Source organism: Zosterops lateralis (assembly GCF_965231275.1).
Source record: "Zosterops lateralis genome assembly, chromosome: 19".
NCBI lineage: Eukaryota > Metazoa > Chordata > Aves > Passeriformes > Zosteropidae > Zosterops > Zosterops lateralis.
The window spans coordinates 7,988,696-8,007,118 of record NC_139779.1 but is presented as its reverse complement, the minus strand read 5'-3'; the positions used below and the strand labels follow the sequence as shown (position 1 = coordinate 8,007,118).

General features: G+C 46.5%; 1 protein-coding gene across 3 annotated transcripts in view; it reads left to right on the top strand.

The window, feature by feature from the left end:
* Positions 1 to 18,423, top strand: part of MTMR4 (myotubularin related protein 4) — a 61,859-nt gene that overhangs the window by 37,586 nt on the left and 5,850 nt on the right. For all 3 annotated transcript variants that reach the window (XM_083875342.1, XM_083875343.1, XM_083875344.1), the window contains exons 8-13: positions 9,895 to 10,008; positions 15,169 to 15,365; positions 15,599 to 15,727; positions 16,748 to 16,859; positions 17,282 to 17,477; positions 17,924 to 18,109. In XM_083875342.1, coding sequence (XP_083731468.1) covers positions 9,895 to 10,008; positions 15,169 to 15,365; positions 15,599 to 15,727; positions 16,748 to 16,859; positions 17,282 to 17,477; positions 17,924 to 18,109 — 934 coding nt within the window. The remainder of the gene's footprint in view (positions 1 to 9,894; positions 10,009 to 15,168; positions 15,366 to 15,598; positions 15,728 to 16,747; positions 16,860 to 17,281; positions 17,478 to 17,923; positions 18,110 to 18,423) is intronic.

Sequence of the window (18,423 nt, the reverse complement as noted above, 5' to 3'; positions counted from 1 at the left end):
CACTGGTATCCCTCAGCCTTTCCTCTCTGTTCCAGCCAGTCCAGGCATGCCCATTATCTATGGATTGGACAGCTCCAGGTCACTGTTTCCTGTGGAGACCATGAGAAACCTCAGACACACTGGACTGGGGAAATCCCAGTTTTGGGGCTTGCTGCCTGTTCTCTTTTCCTGAAGAATCCAGGCCACAAGCACTAAATTCGGGGGGTGATTTCCATTTTACCTCTGCCCTACTCACCATGTCGTTGCTTTGGAACTGTTCACATGACTTTGTTGGCATTTTTACAGTTTATTCAAAAGTTGTTGTCCTGAACTGCTCAGTTTTGGAGTGCGCAGCCTGTGGGTCCCTGCCCTAGAGTTTCTGTATGTCAAGCCTTCTTCCCTCTGGATCTTGGGGTGTGGTTCCCTCTGACTATTTCAGGAAGTTCAGCTTCCATTGACCATCTGTGCTTTGCTTCCTGGCCAGAAATCCACAGCCATTAGCCACCTTCTCTGAAGACGGGTGTTTGATTTCCAACCAAACCAGGGAATAAAGGACTTAAAACAAACCTCAGCAAGCTGGGTGTAGGCCTGGCTTTGCTTCCCTCCACCTGCTGAGTTCCTCCCTGGGGATCCTCGCAGGTCCCAGCTTCCTGCAGAAATCCTGGGATCTCAGGGGTGGTGTAATTGCCTTGTGCAACTCAAACCGGTTCTCTCTTGCTGCTTGGGGAGTGTAGCTTTAAATCCTGCCTTGGCTTTTGATCATAACCACTTGCCTCTGTTCACAGGGATCAGGTTACTTTTTAACTGTTTATAGTCCTTTTATCTTTTATTTTCCTGCATTGGCAAAACAGTGTTGTTAAAGACAGGATACTCCAAGGTAATGGCTTTGTTCCTTGTCTTTCAAGTCTGTTCCGAGATGTCCTTATCTGGGAAGTATTATCTCCTTCCTGGCGACAGACATCGTAAAATGAGAGCAATACAAGCTTATAATAACCACTCCTTCAGTCTTGATAAAAGTATGCAGTGATAATAAAATTATTACACAGTCTCTCCCTGGTTCTTGCATCTTCAGGGATCTTATATCCAAGGAAATGGGATCACTCCAGCATTGCCCAAATGGTCCACACAGGCTCTCCAGGGTAGTTGCTTTGTATCAGCTTTAGTACTGGTGCGTTTGGTACACATGTAGTTCCTTCAAAAAAAGGAAAAAAAACCCCAACACTTTTCCTCCAATATTGATTCTCATTTTCAGATTTTATCTTTTTACTGTTGTGGTTTTATTTAACTTTGAGTTTATGTGGAAAAAGTTGCCTGGAGTTCTGTTACTCCTTTAGCCAGATGGTATTTCCTACTGGTTTCTGAGACTGCTCTTAATTCAAATTCTGTCTTTTTTACACTTCTCTATATATTTTAATACTATCCATACCACTGGCAAGTGATAATTACTGTCTCTGCTTGGATTTGCCACAGGAACATGTGGACAGTAAGTCTGTGAGGACTGTTAGTGGTACATGTGTTTGCCTTATGTGAAGCAAGAGCTTGGACAAGGCTCTCAGGGATGGGATGAGATTGTTGGGGTGTCCTGTGCCTGGCCAGGAGCTGGACTTGATCCTCATGGATCCAAATCAGGGTATTTCATGATTCCTTTCCCTCATTGCTATATCTGTGGTAAGAAGGTTCTCCATTGATCCTTGTTCATAAGTGCTGATTCCTGTGTCTGTGTTGTTCCAGCCACCCTCTCCTGCCATCAAACCTCAGAAGTTCAAGACTGTTTCTCTTGGTGGTCTGGCTCAGCCTGGTCCCTGGGGCTTTCCAGGCTACCCCACTTCAGCTCTGTGGAGACACACCTGTTAAAAACCACAGGCACACAAAAAATCTCAGAAACCCCTTCTGAAAATCCAAATCTGCCCTATCTGCTCATTCACTGATGTTTCAGGTAGCTCTCACTCACGAGGGGTGACCTCCCTCCCAAAGAGCCATTTTGACTCAAAACCCAAGTGCACCGAACTTACCCTTTTTATTGTTGCTGTTGTGGGAGCCTTATCCCCTCTAAAAACATTGAATCTACTGAGTGATGAATGCTGTAACTAAAGGATTTTTCAGTTATTCTACTTTGGAGCTGCTTAGGTCCAAAGGAAGAGTCAGAGACTTCTGTATAATTTTGCTGGTAGCACCAAGAAACACCTGTGTGTGTCTGAAAATGTCACCTTTGATTCAGACACTGGTGTGTTCTGTGTGGAACAGCACAAATCTCCCATGGGAATTTCTGCCCTCTCAGCCTTTCTGCTTCTCTTCCAGCCTCTGTGGATGTCATTCCTGTCACTCCAGGGGTTGGTAGTGTTGCCTCAACTTTAGGCTTGGGGTTTTATCCATGCACATTCTGGTGGATGCTGGTCACTATGAGCATCACACCTTTACCCTCACCTTCCCCTGGAAGTTGCCCACACTTTGTTCACAAGCTCAGCCTATTTCAGCCTTCTTAAAAAGCTTGTACTCTTAAATTTGGGGTGCCACAGATATTCTTCCTTGTATTAAATTATAAGTTACCGTTAAGCCAGCAGTTACTTTTCCTGGATTTTCACTTCCTCTACTGTATTCCTCTGAAATTCTAGCCTAGAAAGACATGTCTCTTTGTCTTGACCTTACTGCCTGTTTCTATTCACCCTGCTTGAATTCGGTTTCACTTCTTAAAGATGTCCTGTTTCCTACCTGAATTTTATTGCTTTCTATCTTACTGTTTTCCTAAGGCTACAGAGTTTTAGTGATTTAACTCTTGGAAGATACACTCCTGAGCCTCTCCTGGACTATCTCTCCCCAGTCCGTGCTTTTAAGATATCACCCATGTTTCATCTGAGGTGCAAGGAAACTGTTTGCAGTTAAGTGAAGCCCATTCATGTATAGACACAGCTATTCCAGAAGTTCCTCCAGACCTGAACAGGTCTTAACCCTATCCCACATTTCTGCATCCTCAGTCACGCTTCACTGCTTCTCTAATTTCCTGGCCACCTTTACTTATGGAATACGAGGCATTTCAGAGATGTCCAAGCCCAGACATCCTGCCATGGACAGCCTGGTCTTAACCTTTTTAACTGACAGCTTTAATTTTGCTTCCTGAATTCCTCACCCAGTTGTTTTTATGCTTTAGGCACCCTTGCTTTCTGCCTGGGGCTCTCAGGGGAGCTGTGTAGACACTGCAGTGCCGTGTTCCAGCGTGGCTAGTTCTTCACTAGCACCATAAACTAATACTGGATTGTGCCTGTTGCCATCAGCTGGAATAGCCTGGGCTCAGGAACACCAGACGCTCTGGAGCTTACTGGCTGGATCCATTCACCCGCCTCACTTTGCTCCCCATCTGCCCTGAAACATTCCTGCTAAATGATGTAGGATAGCCTTGAGCCGGAGCTGCTCTTTGATGTTCCCTGTCATCTACCCATGTGTGCCTGCCTGGACTGCAGAGACTCAGCTGGTCCCGCTCCCACTCCTGTGTCTGAGCCTGTCACAGCTGCAGCTGGTCTGTAGCTGCAAAGATAAATTTAGCGATAACAGACCCCCAAACTCAGCCAGCCTAGAAATAAACATGCCCCTGGGTGAGCAATGATAGGACAGATTTGAACTCAAACAGGGACCCCAGCCAATCCCATTCAATCCTGAATGCAGGACATCATTGGCCAGGGAGCTGGGTGGTGCTGAGACTCCGACCAATCAGTTGTCTAAGCCTGGGAATTTTGAAACCCCTATAAAAGGAGGCGGCCATAATAAATCTCTGCTGTTTGTCTCACAATCATCGATGAGTCCAGTCGTGAATCTGTATCCAACCTACGACCTGTAATGTAATAAGTGATGATCCTGACATGAGGACACAGCCATTTCCCACAAGCAGGGTAGGGGAGACAGAGGACAGCTCATGCAAAACCTGTCCACAGCAAAAAAATCTGCCAAAAAAGGTGAGAAGAGCATTTTTACAGTGAAAAAAGCTGCAAAAATACAGCGAGCAACGTTGTCGGAAGTAAAAAACCATTCAAATCCAGATTCCTTTTGTATATACTCCTAAAATAGAAGAATGGTGCAAAGAAAATGGGAGGATGGTTTTTGCTGGAAGAAAACCCAGTCTTTAGGCTATGGACCCTCTCTTTACTTCAGCAGAGGGTAAATTATGAGCAACAGGCTCTGAAAGCTGCAATGGACATTATAAAACACAGGAGGCTTGTTTCAGACTACCTGTGGTGGTTGGAAGCTGAGTGGGATGCAGAGAGGGCAGTGGAGATGCCGCAGGTGCTGCCCGCCGAAACAGCCACCAAGGACAGAGAGCAGAGCACAGTGACGGGGAGCGAATGCCATCCTGGGGAGCAAATGCCATCCTGGGGAGCGAATGCCATCCCGGGGAGCAAATGCCGTCCTGGGGAGCGAATGCCATCCCGGGGAGCGAATGCCGTCCCGGGGAGCAAATGTCGTCCCAGGGAGCGAATGCCATCCTGGGGAGCGAATGCCGTCCCGGGAAGTGAATGCCGTCCCGTGTATGCCAGCAGAGTAGACAAGCGAGAAACCGAGGGAGGAGCTCCCCCGCCGCCACTGGCATCTGCAACATCTGCATCACGCGCAAGTTTGCCCGTGCTGTGACTGCCTGAGCTGCTGCCACTGGGTGCATCCTCAGAATGCCTGGAGCCACCCGTGCCCCAGCTGCAAGAACCATCGCTTTGCTACACGACCCTCGTTACCATGGTCATGCCTGGCATGCCCACTTACAGCTTTGGCACGCAGGCAGGAGCTGGAAGTCAAGTGGTGCGCGACGTCAGAAATGCCAGTGTGGAACTGCACGCACCAAAACCCAGAAGCGCCATTGAAAAGTTGCATCGGAACAGTGGAGCACTGCAATCATAAAGCCAAGGCTCGAGAAGCATGAAAGGCACTGTGGCAGCCAGTGCCCAAGGAACTGGAAAGCCCTGCTGGCTGTGAGCAGCCACAGGGAGCTGCAGAGCCGAGTGGGGTCACCCAGCGCCAAGAGTCGTCCTGGGGCGGGTGCCCAATTACATTGCATAGAACCACCACAGTTTGCTGCCGGAGCCCAACACAACCTCTGAACCAACCACAGCCATGCCAAGAACCACCATGCTGGGCGTGTCTCGAGCAGCCCCACCCCAAACTCCCAGGACCAGGGAGTCATCTGGCGGCTGCTGCAGGTCCCATTCCTGCTTCCTGCAGCGGTGGAGCGGGGCCGTGGGGCACAGCAGTGCAGCTGAGTGGGCACAGCCGGGTTGAAGAGATGCCAAGGTCCAGAGGTGACAGGCGGGGCTGTCCCGGCCCCACAGCCCCCCGCAGCCTGCCATGGCCCACTCGCCCATGGCGATACAAGTGCCCAGTGTGCAGAGCAAGCCCAAAGGGAATACCCACAGAATTGAGATGCATTAAAAAAGCTCTTTTGGTAAGGGTTTCAAAAATCGAACACGAGAAATGATTGCCATAAGGCAAGCACCCATTCTAATGTTGGTTTCTTTGTACCTTCAACAGCTTTAGTCCTCATGCTTTGATGGACAATACTGGGCTCTTTTCTTTTCAAATGTGCAATGAAGTTTCAGTACAATATTGTGTAATATTTAAGGATTTTAGTTTAATTTATAATTTACTTCTGTATAAAACTCACAGTAATTTTCCAGGCTTTTTTTACTCTTCAGAGGAAAAGAAGCATCAAGGTATTTATTTTCCTCTTCCAAAAACCTTGCAATTTCAGTTACAGGATTTCAAAATCTAAATTAAATTTTGTTCTCAGTCATTTAAAATTGTGCTAATATTTTATTCAAGGATGAGAACTGTAGACTATTTCTGGTTTATCTAGAATTAACAAATCTATAGCAAATCACCCGGATTTACAATGTAAGCTCTAAAGCTTAAAAGATTATTGAGATGACATCAAAAAGAAACGTAGTAAATATGTTTTATAAAGGGAAGGCCCTATTATAAGGCATACTAAGTTTAGAATGTTTTTCCCTAATTTTTCATAGTAAACTGTTTCCAAAATGAACTTATACACTATATTCATATAATATTCATAGTAATATTTATCTAGACTTCCCCACCTTACACTGTTGATGCTTACAAATGCAAATACAGATGATAAAACCCAATCTCTAACTGAACACACTTCATAATAACTCCAGAAAATAGCAACATAACACTTAGGTTATACTTTGTGACATTTTAAAATTCAAAGACATTGTTTTAAAGGTGCTAAAAATAACATTCTAAGTTCATAAAAGCAAACATAGAAGTACTAATCTGGTGTAGAAGAGAAGTGTTTCATTAGCAAAGTTGCAGAGTTTCCTGACTGACGATTTGCCATCTGTCATTTTTATTCACAATGTCTATAAAATCATTTTCAAGCTGAAAATAATTTTCAACTGCCTTTCATATTTTACTCATGCCAACTGCTGTTGAAGTCAATAGCAAGTTTCTGAATATAGCAGGTCTGTCACTGCTATCACTAAAGTACTCATTTACATGTTTTCTTATTTTTGAACCAGAATTTAAACATATCTTTTAATATTCAGTTTTTGCAACTGAATATACAGAGGTAATAATCACAGAACTGAGGTAATTTGCAATTACAGAAAAGTTAAAAACTATACATGAGAAAGTATTAACTTTCTTAAGGTAAAGAACTTCTAATTAACAAAAATAATTGGTACTGCAGGAAACATTAAAGATGCATAATCACACCAAAAATATTTAAATTAATTAGAATTGTTGATTAGTCCATGTGGACTGCAAATGAACACCTTCCTTTTTTATTTTTGTTGACTAATTCTGACTCAATTTCAAAACTCGTAACAAAAGGAAAAGGTTCATTATTTATACTGCTGCCATTAAGCAATGATGTTAAGTAGAGTGATGATAGTACAATAGCTATATAAGTAACTTAATTCCCTCCAACCTCAAGAATCAAATATGTTAAAGACATTACTAACACAAAGATGTGTCATTTTAATCATATACCAGGATATGACCTGTAAAACCTAACTGAAATAAAGAAATGTTTCCTTTGGTAGTTTTGAATTGGTTCATTTGTAACAAAAGGGTAAATAGTACTTTGAAAAGAGTTGTATATATATGTACATAGTTGCAGTTATTTACAAGTTATTTATAACATCATTGGTTATTTAGTTAAGGATAGATGATAAAGCCAGCTGTTCTGTGAGTCATTACTGAAAGACTTCTTTTAAAGGAAGGAAGCCCTCCCATCTAAGTCTTAGCTCTGGCCAAGCTATGGCCTTGACTGGCAGGAAAAGTGTGCCATCAAACCCACGTGTTTCTGTGCTGAAATTGAAAGCAAGTTGCTTTGACTAGCTGATTTGGCTTTGCAGAAGCTGAACCCCTTTCCTTTGAGGTAAACATGGACACCTCATCTGGAAGAGGCCTTCCAAGTCCTCATTGTGAAAAGAAGGCTCCTTAGCAGATCCTGGGTGATAGCGAAGCATATAGGCAGTTGTAAGTTAAATTGTAATGTTAATGTTAATGTAATTGAATTGTAATGTTAATTGTAATGTTAATTTAATTGAAAAGTGTATGTTTTGTTAGGATTAAATTATGTTCCTGTTAAGTTGTTAAGATGAAGGGGGAGAGTGTGGGGTTGATGTATTGCCCCCTCAAAAGTCTTGAGTGTTCTCATGTTTTTCAATCAATTCACAGCATACCCTAGCAAGCCAACAATTTTTCAGAAGCAGAAGATTGTCAATAGTAAGACAATCTACCCATCACCCTACTTGAACCCCAAGACTCAAATATTTTGGAGACATCAGTGGCAGAAGGATGTGTATTTTCAACTGAAATGGTTTTGAATTGAATTGTTTACTGTTTGTAGTGTAAAGTTGTAAAATTATAACTTCTAAGTGATGACTTGTGGCATGCCATCTTGAAAACTTGTATTGCTGGTGTTCTTGTTTGACAGCTCCTAGATGTGAATATTACATTTCCAATGATACATGAGATACATCATGGGCTGGAGGAGACTAGGCTTGTTGAGTTGGGTGGAATCCTATTCAAACTAAGTTTATTATCTGTGTCATCATGTTGTCTTTGTCATCTGGTCTGCAAGGCACCTGCAGAGGATGACAAAGAACATTTTGCATTTTTTAATAAAATAGGAAGGGGGAATTGTCACAGCTGCAGCTGGTCTGTAGCTGCAAAGATAAATTTGGCTATAACAGACCCCCAAACTCAACCAGCCTAGAAGTAAACAAGGCCCTGGGTGAGCAATGATAGGACAGGTTTGAACTCAAACAGGGACCACAGGCAATCCCATTCAATCCTGAATGCAGACAGGCCAGGGAGCTGGGTGGTGCTGAGACCCCAACCAATCAGTTGTCTAAGTCTGAGAATTTTGAAAATTTTTAGGAAATTTTAGGAAAAGGGAATACAAGTGACCTTGTCCCTGATAGTAACAACTGCTTTAATTACCCAATACAGCCTTGCTGCTAATACAGCTATATCAAATAAAGATAAGTGTGATGACAGGGAGTGAATTAGCTGGTGAGAGGAGGATCTTGAACCAGAGGATCATGAAAGGAGGAGGATGATCCTGAGGAGAGAGAATCACAGCTGTGAGGTCAGTCTGGATCTGCAGTCAGAGCCTGTTGTTGGAACCTGCAGTCATAGTCTAGCAAGGTAAAAGCCTGCAGTCACAGTCTGCACGCTAATACCTGCAAGTCTTAATTTAGCAGGGAATAACCAGCAGTCAGAGGCTACGAGGGAAACCTAGAGTAGGAGCTTGCTGCAGCCAGAGTTAGCGAATGGTTGGAGTCACGATGGCTGAGCTGTAAAGACGAATAAACCAGGACCCTTTTCATGTTGTGATAAAAAAGAATTCTGTGTCTCAGCTCATTTCTACCCTCTAACAAAAGGGCTGCTGCAACAGGCCATAATAAATCTCTGCTGTTTGTCTCATGATCATCGGTGCATCCAGTTGTGAGTCTGTCTCCAACCTACAGCCTGTAATGTAATATGAGCTTGCCCTCAGCCTGTGCTGGGAGCAGCAGGGGCAGGGGAGAATCTGCAGAAGCCAGAAAGCCCCCACTGCGCTCCTGGAATTTTTCGTGTGCTACAATCCCAAAATGGTTTGGGCTGGGAGGGACCTTAAAGCCTATCCCAACCCACCCCTGCCGTGGGCAGGGACACCTTCCATTATCCCAGGCTGCTCCAAGCCCTGTCCAACCTGGCCTTGGACACTGCCAGGGATCCAGGGGCAGCCACAGCTTCTCTGGGCAACCTGTGCCAGGGTCTCACCACTCTCCCAGGGAACAGTTTTTTCCCAATATCCCATCTGAACCTGCCCTCTAGCAGTACTGTCTGCTCTGAGTTCTCTCACTGCTGGTACATGTTCAGGTATCTATAAGAATTTGATTTCTGGCACTGCACCAAACAAGATATGATTTAGGTCTCACTCCTGTCACTTTGTTTGCATACCCCCAATCCTCACTGCTAAATTTCTGCTCAGATTTTTGTCTTACTCACTGAACAGTGTGTCAAGTTGAGCAGTGGTATCATCTTCTGCCAGGCAGAAAGTGGTAGGCCATTCTTTACCAGAAGCTCTGTGTGTACCTGCTACAAGAAAACAAAAACTACATGTAAATTGTTGACTGTTCCTGTAAACCCTCATGAATTCTCCAGAGGTTGTTCCAAAGGCATACCGGGAAGTACTATAATACTTAGTATGAGCCCAGAGGTGAGGCCTGAGGTAAAAGGAGGTTGTCTTCTCTCAGCTCATTCCTGACAGCATGTTTTGGCTCACTTGTTGAGGCTGCTCCTCAGATACAAGGAGGAAGAGCCAAAGTTCTGCATGTTGAGTTTGGGGGCATGTGGGCTGCTCTGGGGCAGATTTTTGATTGCTCAGTCCTCATCCTGCCTTTCATGCTTTCTCTTCTCCAGGCTTTGTTCCAGTTATCCCCAGAAGCTGCTGGTCCCTGTCTGGATCACTGACAAGGAGCTGGAGAATGTGGCTTCATTCAGGTCATGGAAGAGGATCCCTGTGGTGGTGTACAGGTAAATGCAAACCCAAATTCCCTCTCCCAAGTCCATGACAGCTGCCATGTCCTTGTAGTCTTGAAGGGGCTTTGGGACAGGAATGGCAGGAGAGCTGTTTATCCTTTGCAAACATGATGCTCCCAGGGCTCCTCCCAGCACCATCTGCAGCAGGGTGTTTTCCGAAAGAGAGAACAGTGTTCCAGAACTGTCTTTTGCTGCTTTGTTAGATTTGAAGGTGTGGGTGACTTGCCTCCTATGGGAGATATTGCAAGATGAGGTCAAATTAAAGTTCTCTCAGAGTTTCAAAATCTTTCCACACATTGGTCCTTGTCCGGCTGCTACTTTGAAAAGAAGTCTGAGCCAAAAGGAGCCTGCTGGGTGCTCTGTGCTCAGCAGGGTGTGCAGGCCTGGGCAGACCTGGGAATGTCCCAGTCTGCAGCTTCTCATGAGGGGCAGTGGAGGGGCTGTTCTGATCTCTGCTCTTTGATGATTAGAGACAGGACCCAAGGGAATGAATGGCTGCAGCTGTGGCTGGGAGGTTTAGGTTGGATTTTGGGAAAAGTTCTTCCCCCAGGGAATGGGCATAGCCCCAAGGCTGCCAGAGCTCCAGGAGCTCCCAGGGATGCCCAGGGTGGGATTGTTGGGGTGTCTGTGCAGGGTCAGGGGTTGGACTGGTGATCCTTGTAGGTGCCTTCCAGTTTAGGATAATCTATAATTCTATGAAATGTTCCCTGACTAGCCTTCCAGAAATAATCTAGAGAGATATGCAGGAGACCAGGCAGCCAATGGAACAGGGTCTGCAGGGTGGGGCTGGTTCCTCATTAATGTGTCTCCCAGGAGACTGATTTGTTTGAAACCAACAGGGGGCTGATGGAAAGTTTGGCAGTTGTGCTGTTGTAAAATGTACATTATGGTTTGTAGCCTTAGACTCTGTGTTAGCAGTTACCAAATCCAAATATAAAAAACCTTAAAATATCAGAGCTGTATTGGAAAATACAAAAGTCAGGAAGCAAAACCAGTGAATTTACGGGTACCTTAACTCTGCATCTTCACACTTCACGGCTTGCTGTTGGATGTGGCAAAGCACTGTGTTCCTTCTAGAGCTCAGTTCTGCAGCAGAGTGGGAATGAGTACAGCTTATCGGATGAAGCCTTTCCCTCACTGTAGCCAACTCAGCTAAGAAGTTAATTGTATTTGTGATTCTTTTTGCTAAAAATGACCTGGTGCTGGAGCCTGTCCCACTGTGCCTCCCTACCCAAGGGCAAAGCCATGTCTTTTTCCTACTCTAACAATTATTTTGTTCCTTGCTTTATATCTCTGTAATGGTACTCAGTAATTTACAAGCTGAGTGCAACCCTTGCAGCCTGGGATCAGATTAGAAGATGCTGACAAGTGATGTTACAAGATGGGGCAAGTGCTTGCCCATGTGTCTCTGATTTTCATGCACATTTTTTATTCTTTGTCCTCAAGATTGAAGTCTTGGGAGCAGGAGGGTTCTTGAGGGTCATGGCTGCTTCAGCAGTGCCCTGTGCTGTGTGGAAATAAAAAGCCTGACACTCAGCTCCTCCTCCTCACTCAGAGTTCAGGAGAGAATGGATGAGTGCCTACATCCCAAGGGACTCTGATAGACCTCAGAGCTTTTGGATAAGGCTGATCTCACTGGATCACAGTCAGAGCATGACACCAAAGGTCCCCCATTATCAGATTTCTTTAAAAAAAGTATAATTTAGCTATTAAGCAAAGCAGAAATTCAGGTCTCCATCTCAGTCCTTAGTGGAGATGTGCAGGAGAGATGCAGGAGCCTCCAGGCACAATCCACTTCTAAAACAAGGCAAAGGATGCAATCAGTTATTTAGCTGAGTAGAGAGGCAGACAGGCACAGCGTGCAGTTCTAGCTCTGTCTGCTCAGCCATCTTGAGGAGATCTTGGGCCTGTGGCAGCAAGAATGTTCCTCCTGACTCTTGGCATCCCCTGCCAGGGGACAGCGGGCACTGCTCCACCCCACAGCTGAGCCTTGCTTTTGGGCTTTCACATCCTGCCACAGTGAGACGGGAGTTTATCCCAAAGATCTGGGAAATGAAGCACTTATACACACACACATCTCAGTTGGGAACCTTTAGGCTTGACTCAATAAACCCTCTCCAAGCTCTTTCTTGTGCTTTAAGCCAAGCTCCTTGACTTGTCCAGGAAATAACAGAGAGGAGACTTAGGAGGTCATAGAATCATGGAGAGGTTTGGGTTGGAAGGGACCTTGGGAATCATCTACTTTCAACCCCCCTAAACCTTCCACTAAACCAGGTGTTAATTCATTGTGGAGGATTGTTGGGGATTAAATGGCATGTGCTGACAGTATCATATGTGCTCTAGCCTTGTAAACAGAATGAATCTGTGAGGAAAAACTCAACTGATAAACTACAGAGGCACTTCATATTGCAGCTTTGGATCATGAAAGGGTCTTGAGTCATTAAAACTAAACTGAGGATCCTTAAAGAATAATTTGCTCCATGTAAGTTAAAACACTCTCTGGCACTTTCTGCCATTCCAGTTTCAAGAAAGGAGCTTTTTCCTTTGAGGAAAACCTCCCTGAAACTCCCAGGTAAGAAAAGGCCTTCAATGGTTCCTGTGCTCATGCTGGGGAGATGTGCAGGGAAGTCAGAGTCAGGCTCTGATACTCCCCTGCCCTGGGAAGCTCTTTGCAAGCTCAGCTGTGGTTTGGTTCCTCTGCTGGCACCTGCTGTATTTTCTGCTTGCTGATGGCTTCACACTCATTGGTGCTGCCACATTTCCTTGTTTACCAGCAGGTCACCGTGTCTCTTGAAGGTCCCCAGCAGTTGTTCAGTGCTCAGAGGTTTGTGTTACCAAGAGTTTTGTGAGTTCAATGCGACCCTGGCAGCACCAGCGGATTTGCCTGGAGCAGCTGCTGTGCCCCGCACCCTGCCCTGCCCCGCAAGCTGCTGCTGCGAGCAGTCCCTGGCACAGCACCTGCCTTTCCCAAAAACGTGCTCAGGCGCTGTCTGGGAAAGTGCTTCTTGGCACAGGCCAGAAGCTGTGGGTGGCTCACAAACAGGCTTGAATGATCACAGGCTGGTGCTTAAGTCCACACTTTGGCTCTGTTTCATTTACTACTATAAACAAAGCCTTTGCTGCTCTCTGTTATCCATCCTTGAGTAATCCTGAAGGCAGGAATAGATATCCTGGGAGTGACTGCTCTGCAAGTCACCTTGCAAAACAGAGCAGCACTTAAAGTAAAGGGTCCCCATAGTGTTTTGATTTGGCCCAATATGAACGCTATTTCTTTGGAAGGCTTCAGTTTAAAGTTTTCACTGTTATTATCTGTGAGATGTCATTAAAGAAGCTACATAAACTGACAGAGGACAGGTTTAGATGCGATATTGGGAAGGAATTGTTCCCTGGGAAGGTGGGGAGGCCCTGGCACAGGCTGCCCAGAGAAGCCATGGCTGCCCCTGGATCCCTGGCAGTGCTCAAGGCCAGGTTGGACAGGGCCTGGAGCAGTCTGGGATAGTGGAAGGTGTCCCTGCTCATGGCAGGAATAGGTTGGGATGGGCTTCAAGGTCCTTCCCAACACAAACCATTCCTTGACTCTGTGGTCTGCAGATATATGTTGCAAGAGGGGTGGTGGGATGGCTCAGCATGGTTAGTATGTGGGTTTGGTTCAGGGCTGCTCAGTTCATTTTCCCATCTCCAAGAAGGACCAGGCAGCAGGAGCAGCACCTCAGGGATACATAACAAACAGGATAGGGATGCAAGTGATCTTTCCTGGTGCATCTTTGGAGCATTTACTATCTTAGATTTCCTACACCCACTTGGGAGAATGGGTGACCATCTCATTGTCCCTTGGTGAACCTGTCACCAAGTGTTGGAACCAGTTAGTAGTTCCACATTGCACTGTGATTGTGAGTCCACTCTTAGTTTTGTTTGTTGTCCAAGAAATACTTGTGTTTCTGAAGCATGGCATGACCATACCAGTGCTTGCTCATGTCTGCCACCCATCTCTGGAGCTTGGTTTGTCTACAACATGATCCTTTTTGAGAAGAATTTATGTCATTTTAGGATGGTTAAGATGTGGAGCCATAATATTTTATGTCTTATTCCTTTCCCAATAACTGTTAGCACATCCTTAACCTTCATGCTTTCTTGGGCACTGAACTGAGGCTTTTGAGAGCTCCTCAGTGACTTCAAATCCTTTGGGATTTGGCTGCTGATCTGCACCAAACTGTTTTGTGTCACAGCTGGGGTTATGCTTTGATCATCTGTACATACTCTTCACTTATTAATATAAAATTTCACACTCTCTGGGTCATTCTTTATCACCAGCAGCTTTGTCACCTCACAGCCCCTTTCCAGGCCGTTGGGAATGATTTGACCAGTGTGTTCATGTCAGAAATGCACTGATTCCTACTTCAGGCCTCCTGCCAGGTGTCAGTAAGCACAGCCAGGGTAGGGTTCACATTTAGGGGTTGTTGATAAACACCAGCTCAGGCCTCCACCCAGAAACTCCCTGGTCTGATGCCAAAGGAGCTCATCTTCCCAGCTTAGAGGTGATAAGTGAAATGGTTTAACAATGGGTCTGTAATTTAAGGGAGAAAAAAGAGAAGAAGAGAACAGAACAGCCTTAAAATCAAATAGAAGGTGTCCCTGCCCATGGCAGGGGGTTGAACAAAATGATCTTCCATGTCACTTCCAACCCAAACCATTCCATGATTCTACGACATAACTATTACTTTCCCAAAATACAACCATAATGATTTAAAGTTCTTCTCTCTGGTTTAATATATAAATACTGTCCTATCTATATACAATAATATCTATTTTATATATTATATATGTATAGGTTACAGGATATATTAATATAACTAAATAGAAGTCCGAGATTGGACTTTAAGGTCTTTTCCAACCTAAATTATTCTATATTATTGTAAATAATAATTGACACTGGTTTAGCCTCTCTGTCAGTGCTGCAGTGGTGAAAAATGGTTGTTTGAAATTCCCTACCCTCTTTCACTGCTTGATGAGAGAGTCAGTGCTGTAGACAAAGCAGTTGCTGCAGCAGACCAGCAGCTGCATCCAGGAGTAGCTCAGGTGTGGCTGTACACAGGGAGTGTGCCCCGGGCCAGCCCCACGCTCCCGGGGGCTCAGCCAGGCTCTGTGTCCCTGCAGACACGTGCGCAACGGGGCGGTGATCGCACGCTGCAGCCAGCCCGAGATCAGCTGGTGGGGCTGGCGGAACGCTGACGACGAGTACCTGGTGACATCCATTGCCAAAGCCTGTGCCTTGAACCCCGGAGCGAGGACATCGGGCGCCGCGCCGCACACCGGGAGCAGCGATGGCAGCGAGCCCTGCGACACCGACTTCGGTGAGACGGCTCCTGCCAGCCCTCCTGAACAGGAGACACCACAGAGGGACTGTCAGGGCTATCCCAGGGCAGGGCTTTACTTTGCCCTGTGTCCAGGGGGAGAACCTGGGCCCCATCGTGCCATGACTGTGGTGTGTGGGTGGCTCTCTGGGCTTACTCACGGTGGCACTGGGGTGGAGGGAGGGAGGGAGGGAGGGAGGTGCCAGGACCTCATGCCCTGTGTGTCCCTGCAGACTCGTCCTTGACAGCGTGTTCGGGCGTGGAGAATGCGGGAACCCCTCAAAAGCTGCTGATCCTCGATGCCAGGTCCTACACGGCAGCCGTGGCCAACAGGGCCAAAGGAGGTGGCTGCGAATGCGAAGGTACCAAGGGCAAGAACATCCCAGATCATCTTCCTCTTGGGCCTGGCAGTGGCTCCTAGGGCACAGCTAGGGATTGGGGCAATATTTTGGCACTTGGTCTCTGGGAGCATGTTCCCAAACAGGGATCTGGACAGGCTGGATCAACAGGCCAAGGCCAACTGGATGAGGTTCAATAGGGCCAAGTTCTGGGTCCTGCATTTGGGTCACAACAGCCCCACTGGAATGTTCTGGGCTGGGGCAGAGTGGCTGGAAAGCTGCCAGGTGGAAAAGGACCTGGGAGTGGTGGTTGGCAGCAGCTGAACATGGGCCTAGGTGTGCCCAGGTGAGCAATGGGTCAATGACATCTGAGCTGTACCAGCTGTGTGTGCTCACAGAGCGGTGACCATCCCCCTTATCTGGCCACTGCTGAGGCACCTCCGATCCTGGGGTCAGTTTTGTGCCCATCAGGACAAGAAAGACCAAGATCTAGGGAAGGGTCTGGAGCACCATGATTGTCTGGGGGAGCTAGAGGAGCTCAGCCTGGAGAAAAGGAGGCTCTGGGGGGGCCTTCTGGCTTTGCACAACTCTCTGACTGGAGGCAGCAGCCAAGGGGGTTGGGCTCTGCTCCCAGAGAACAAGGCACAGGATGACTGGAAATGGCCTCAAGCTGTGGCAGGGGAGATTTAGGTTGGATATGGGAGAAAAATTCTTCATTTAAGGGTTGTCAGGCCCTGGCACAGCTGCCCAGGGCAATGTTGGGAGTCCCCATCTCTGGAGGGGTTTAACAGCCCTGTGGATGTGGCACTTGGGGACATGGGTTACTGGTGGCCTTGGCAGTGCTGGGAAATGGTTGTACTCAATGATCTTGGAGGTTTTTCCCAACCTTATTGACTCCATGAACTGGTGCGTGAGGGTCAACACACTGGGGTATGGAGGCAGTAGCAGCAGAGCTGGATTCAATGACCCTGGTGGGTCCCTTCCAGTTCAGAATGTTCTGTAGCTGCTGTAGCTCTCTCTAAATGTTTCTGTCTCTCGTATCAGAGTATTACCCCAACTGTGAAGTCGTGTTCATGGGCATGGCCAACATCCACTCTATCCGGAACAGCTTCCAGTACCTGCGTGCTGTCTGCAGTCAAGTGCCAGACCCCAGCAAGTGAGTGACTTTTCTGTAGCTGAGTTTGATGCCATATCTGTCAGTGACCTCGGGGAGTTTCACTCCTTTTGCCTTTTTATATCCCACGTTTCTACCTGAGAAAATAGAGGGATGGGAAAGCGCTTAGCTTGAATGCTGCTAATTTTGATCCTTTAATCCAGCAGGGATTGTGGCACTGTCTCAGTGTCACTTGGTTGTGTGTGTCCTCTGGAGGTTTCTAAAATGTGGCTGTGTTTGAGAAATATTAAATTTGTGGTTGGATTCTTTGCCCTTTTTCTAGGCTGTCTGGCTCTTCTGGGACATGTTTTTAAAAAGACTGATTTTCACTGAGGACTCCAAGAAAACTGAAGTTAAAATGTACTTTATTTTTTCCTTCAGGGGACAGCTATGCAACCAATTTTCTTGCCTTTTTCCCCTTGCAGCTGGCTTTCAGCCCTGGAGAGCACCAAGTGGCTGCAGCACCTGTCTGTCATGCTGAAGGCAGCAGTGCTGGTCTCTAGTGCCGTGGACAGAGAAGGGCGTCCGGTGCTGGTTCACTGCTCTGACGGCTGGGACAGGACTCCACAGATTGTGGCACTGGCAAAGATTCTCCTGGACCCTTACTACAGGACCATGGAGGTAGAATTGTGCCCTGCTGCAGTTAGTGTCTGTTCAAAGGCAGCTTTTGTCTTGGAATCCCTGTGGAAAGGAGCAGGATTGCATTTGGGAATAAGCTTAGTGGTGTTTCTGAGATGTTGTGGTAGGTGTTGAGTTTTCCCTGTTTTCTTCCTGCCTGTTTTGGGTGAACTGTTCCTCACTCCTCTGCCCAGCCCAGGGAAGTGCTGTGGGAAATACCATCTTGTGCTCAAAGTTCAGCTGCTTCCCTACTCTAAATTCTCTGAGCTAGTTACTGCATAGATATAACAACTGTTTGTGTCTGGAAACCTCCAACCCGGGTGAGCTTTGCTCCCAGACCAAGTACTGCAGCAGCCTCCTTCCCAGCCTTTCCTGATGGATGGAGCTTGCTTTGTCCTGCCACGTGTCTTCAGCAAAGTCTCTGCAATTGTTCCTTGTTTTATTCACAGGGCTTCCAGGTGCTCGTTGAATCGGACTGGCTGGATTTTGGTCACAAGTTTGGGGATCGCTGTGGACACCAGGAAAAGGTGGAAGATCAGAATGAGCAGTGTCCAGTTTTTCTCCAGTGGTTGGATGCTGTTCATCAGCTTCTGAAGCAATTTCCCTGCCTCTTTGAATTTAATGAAGCTTTTCTGGTAAGAAATACATGTGCATACATGTGAACATAGACAGGTGGAAGATCATGATGTTATACAGTACTGGAGTTGAAAGAGAAGAGGTCTGCAGAACCTGGGAGATTGTGATGTGGTCATAGAATCCCAGAATGGTTTGGGTTGGAAGGGAATTTAAATGTCCCTGCTGTGGGCAGGGACACCTTTCACTACTCCAGATTGCTCTGTCCAACCTGGCCTTGGTCACTTTCAGGGATGGGACAGCCACAGCTTCTCTGGACAGCCTGGTCCAGGGCCTCACCACTCTCACAGGGAACAATCTGTCCCTAACATCCCAT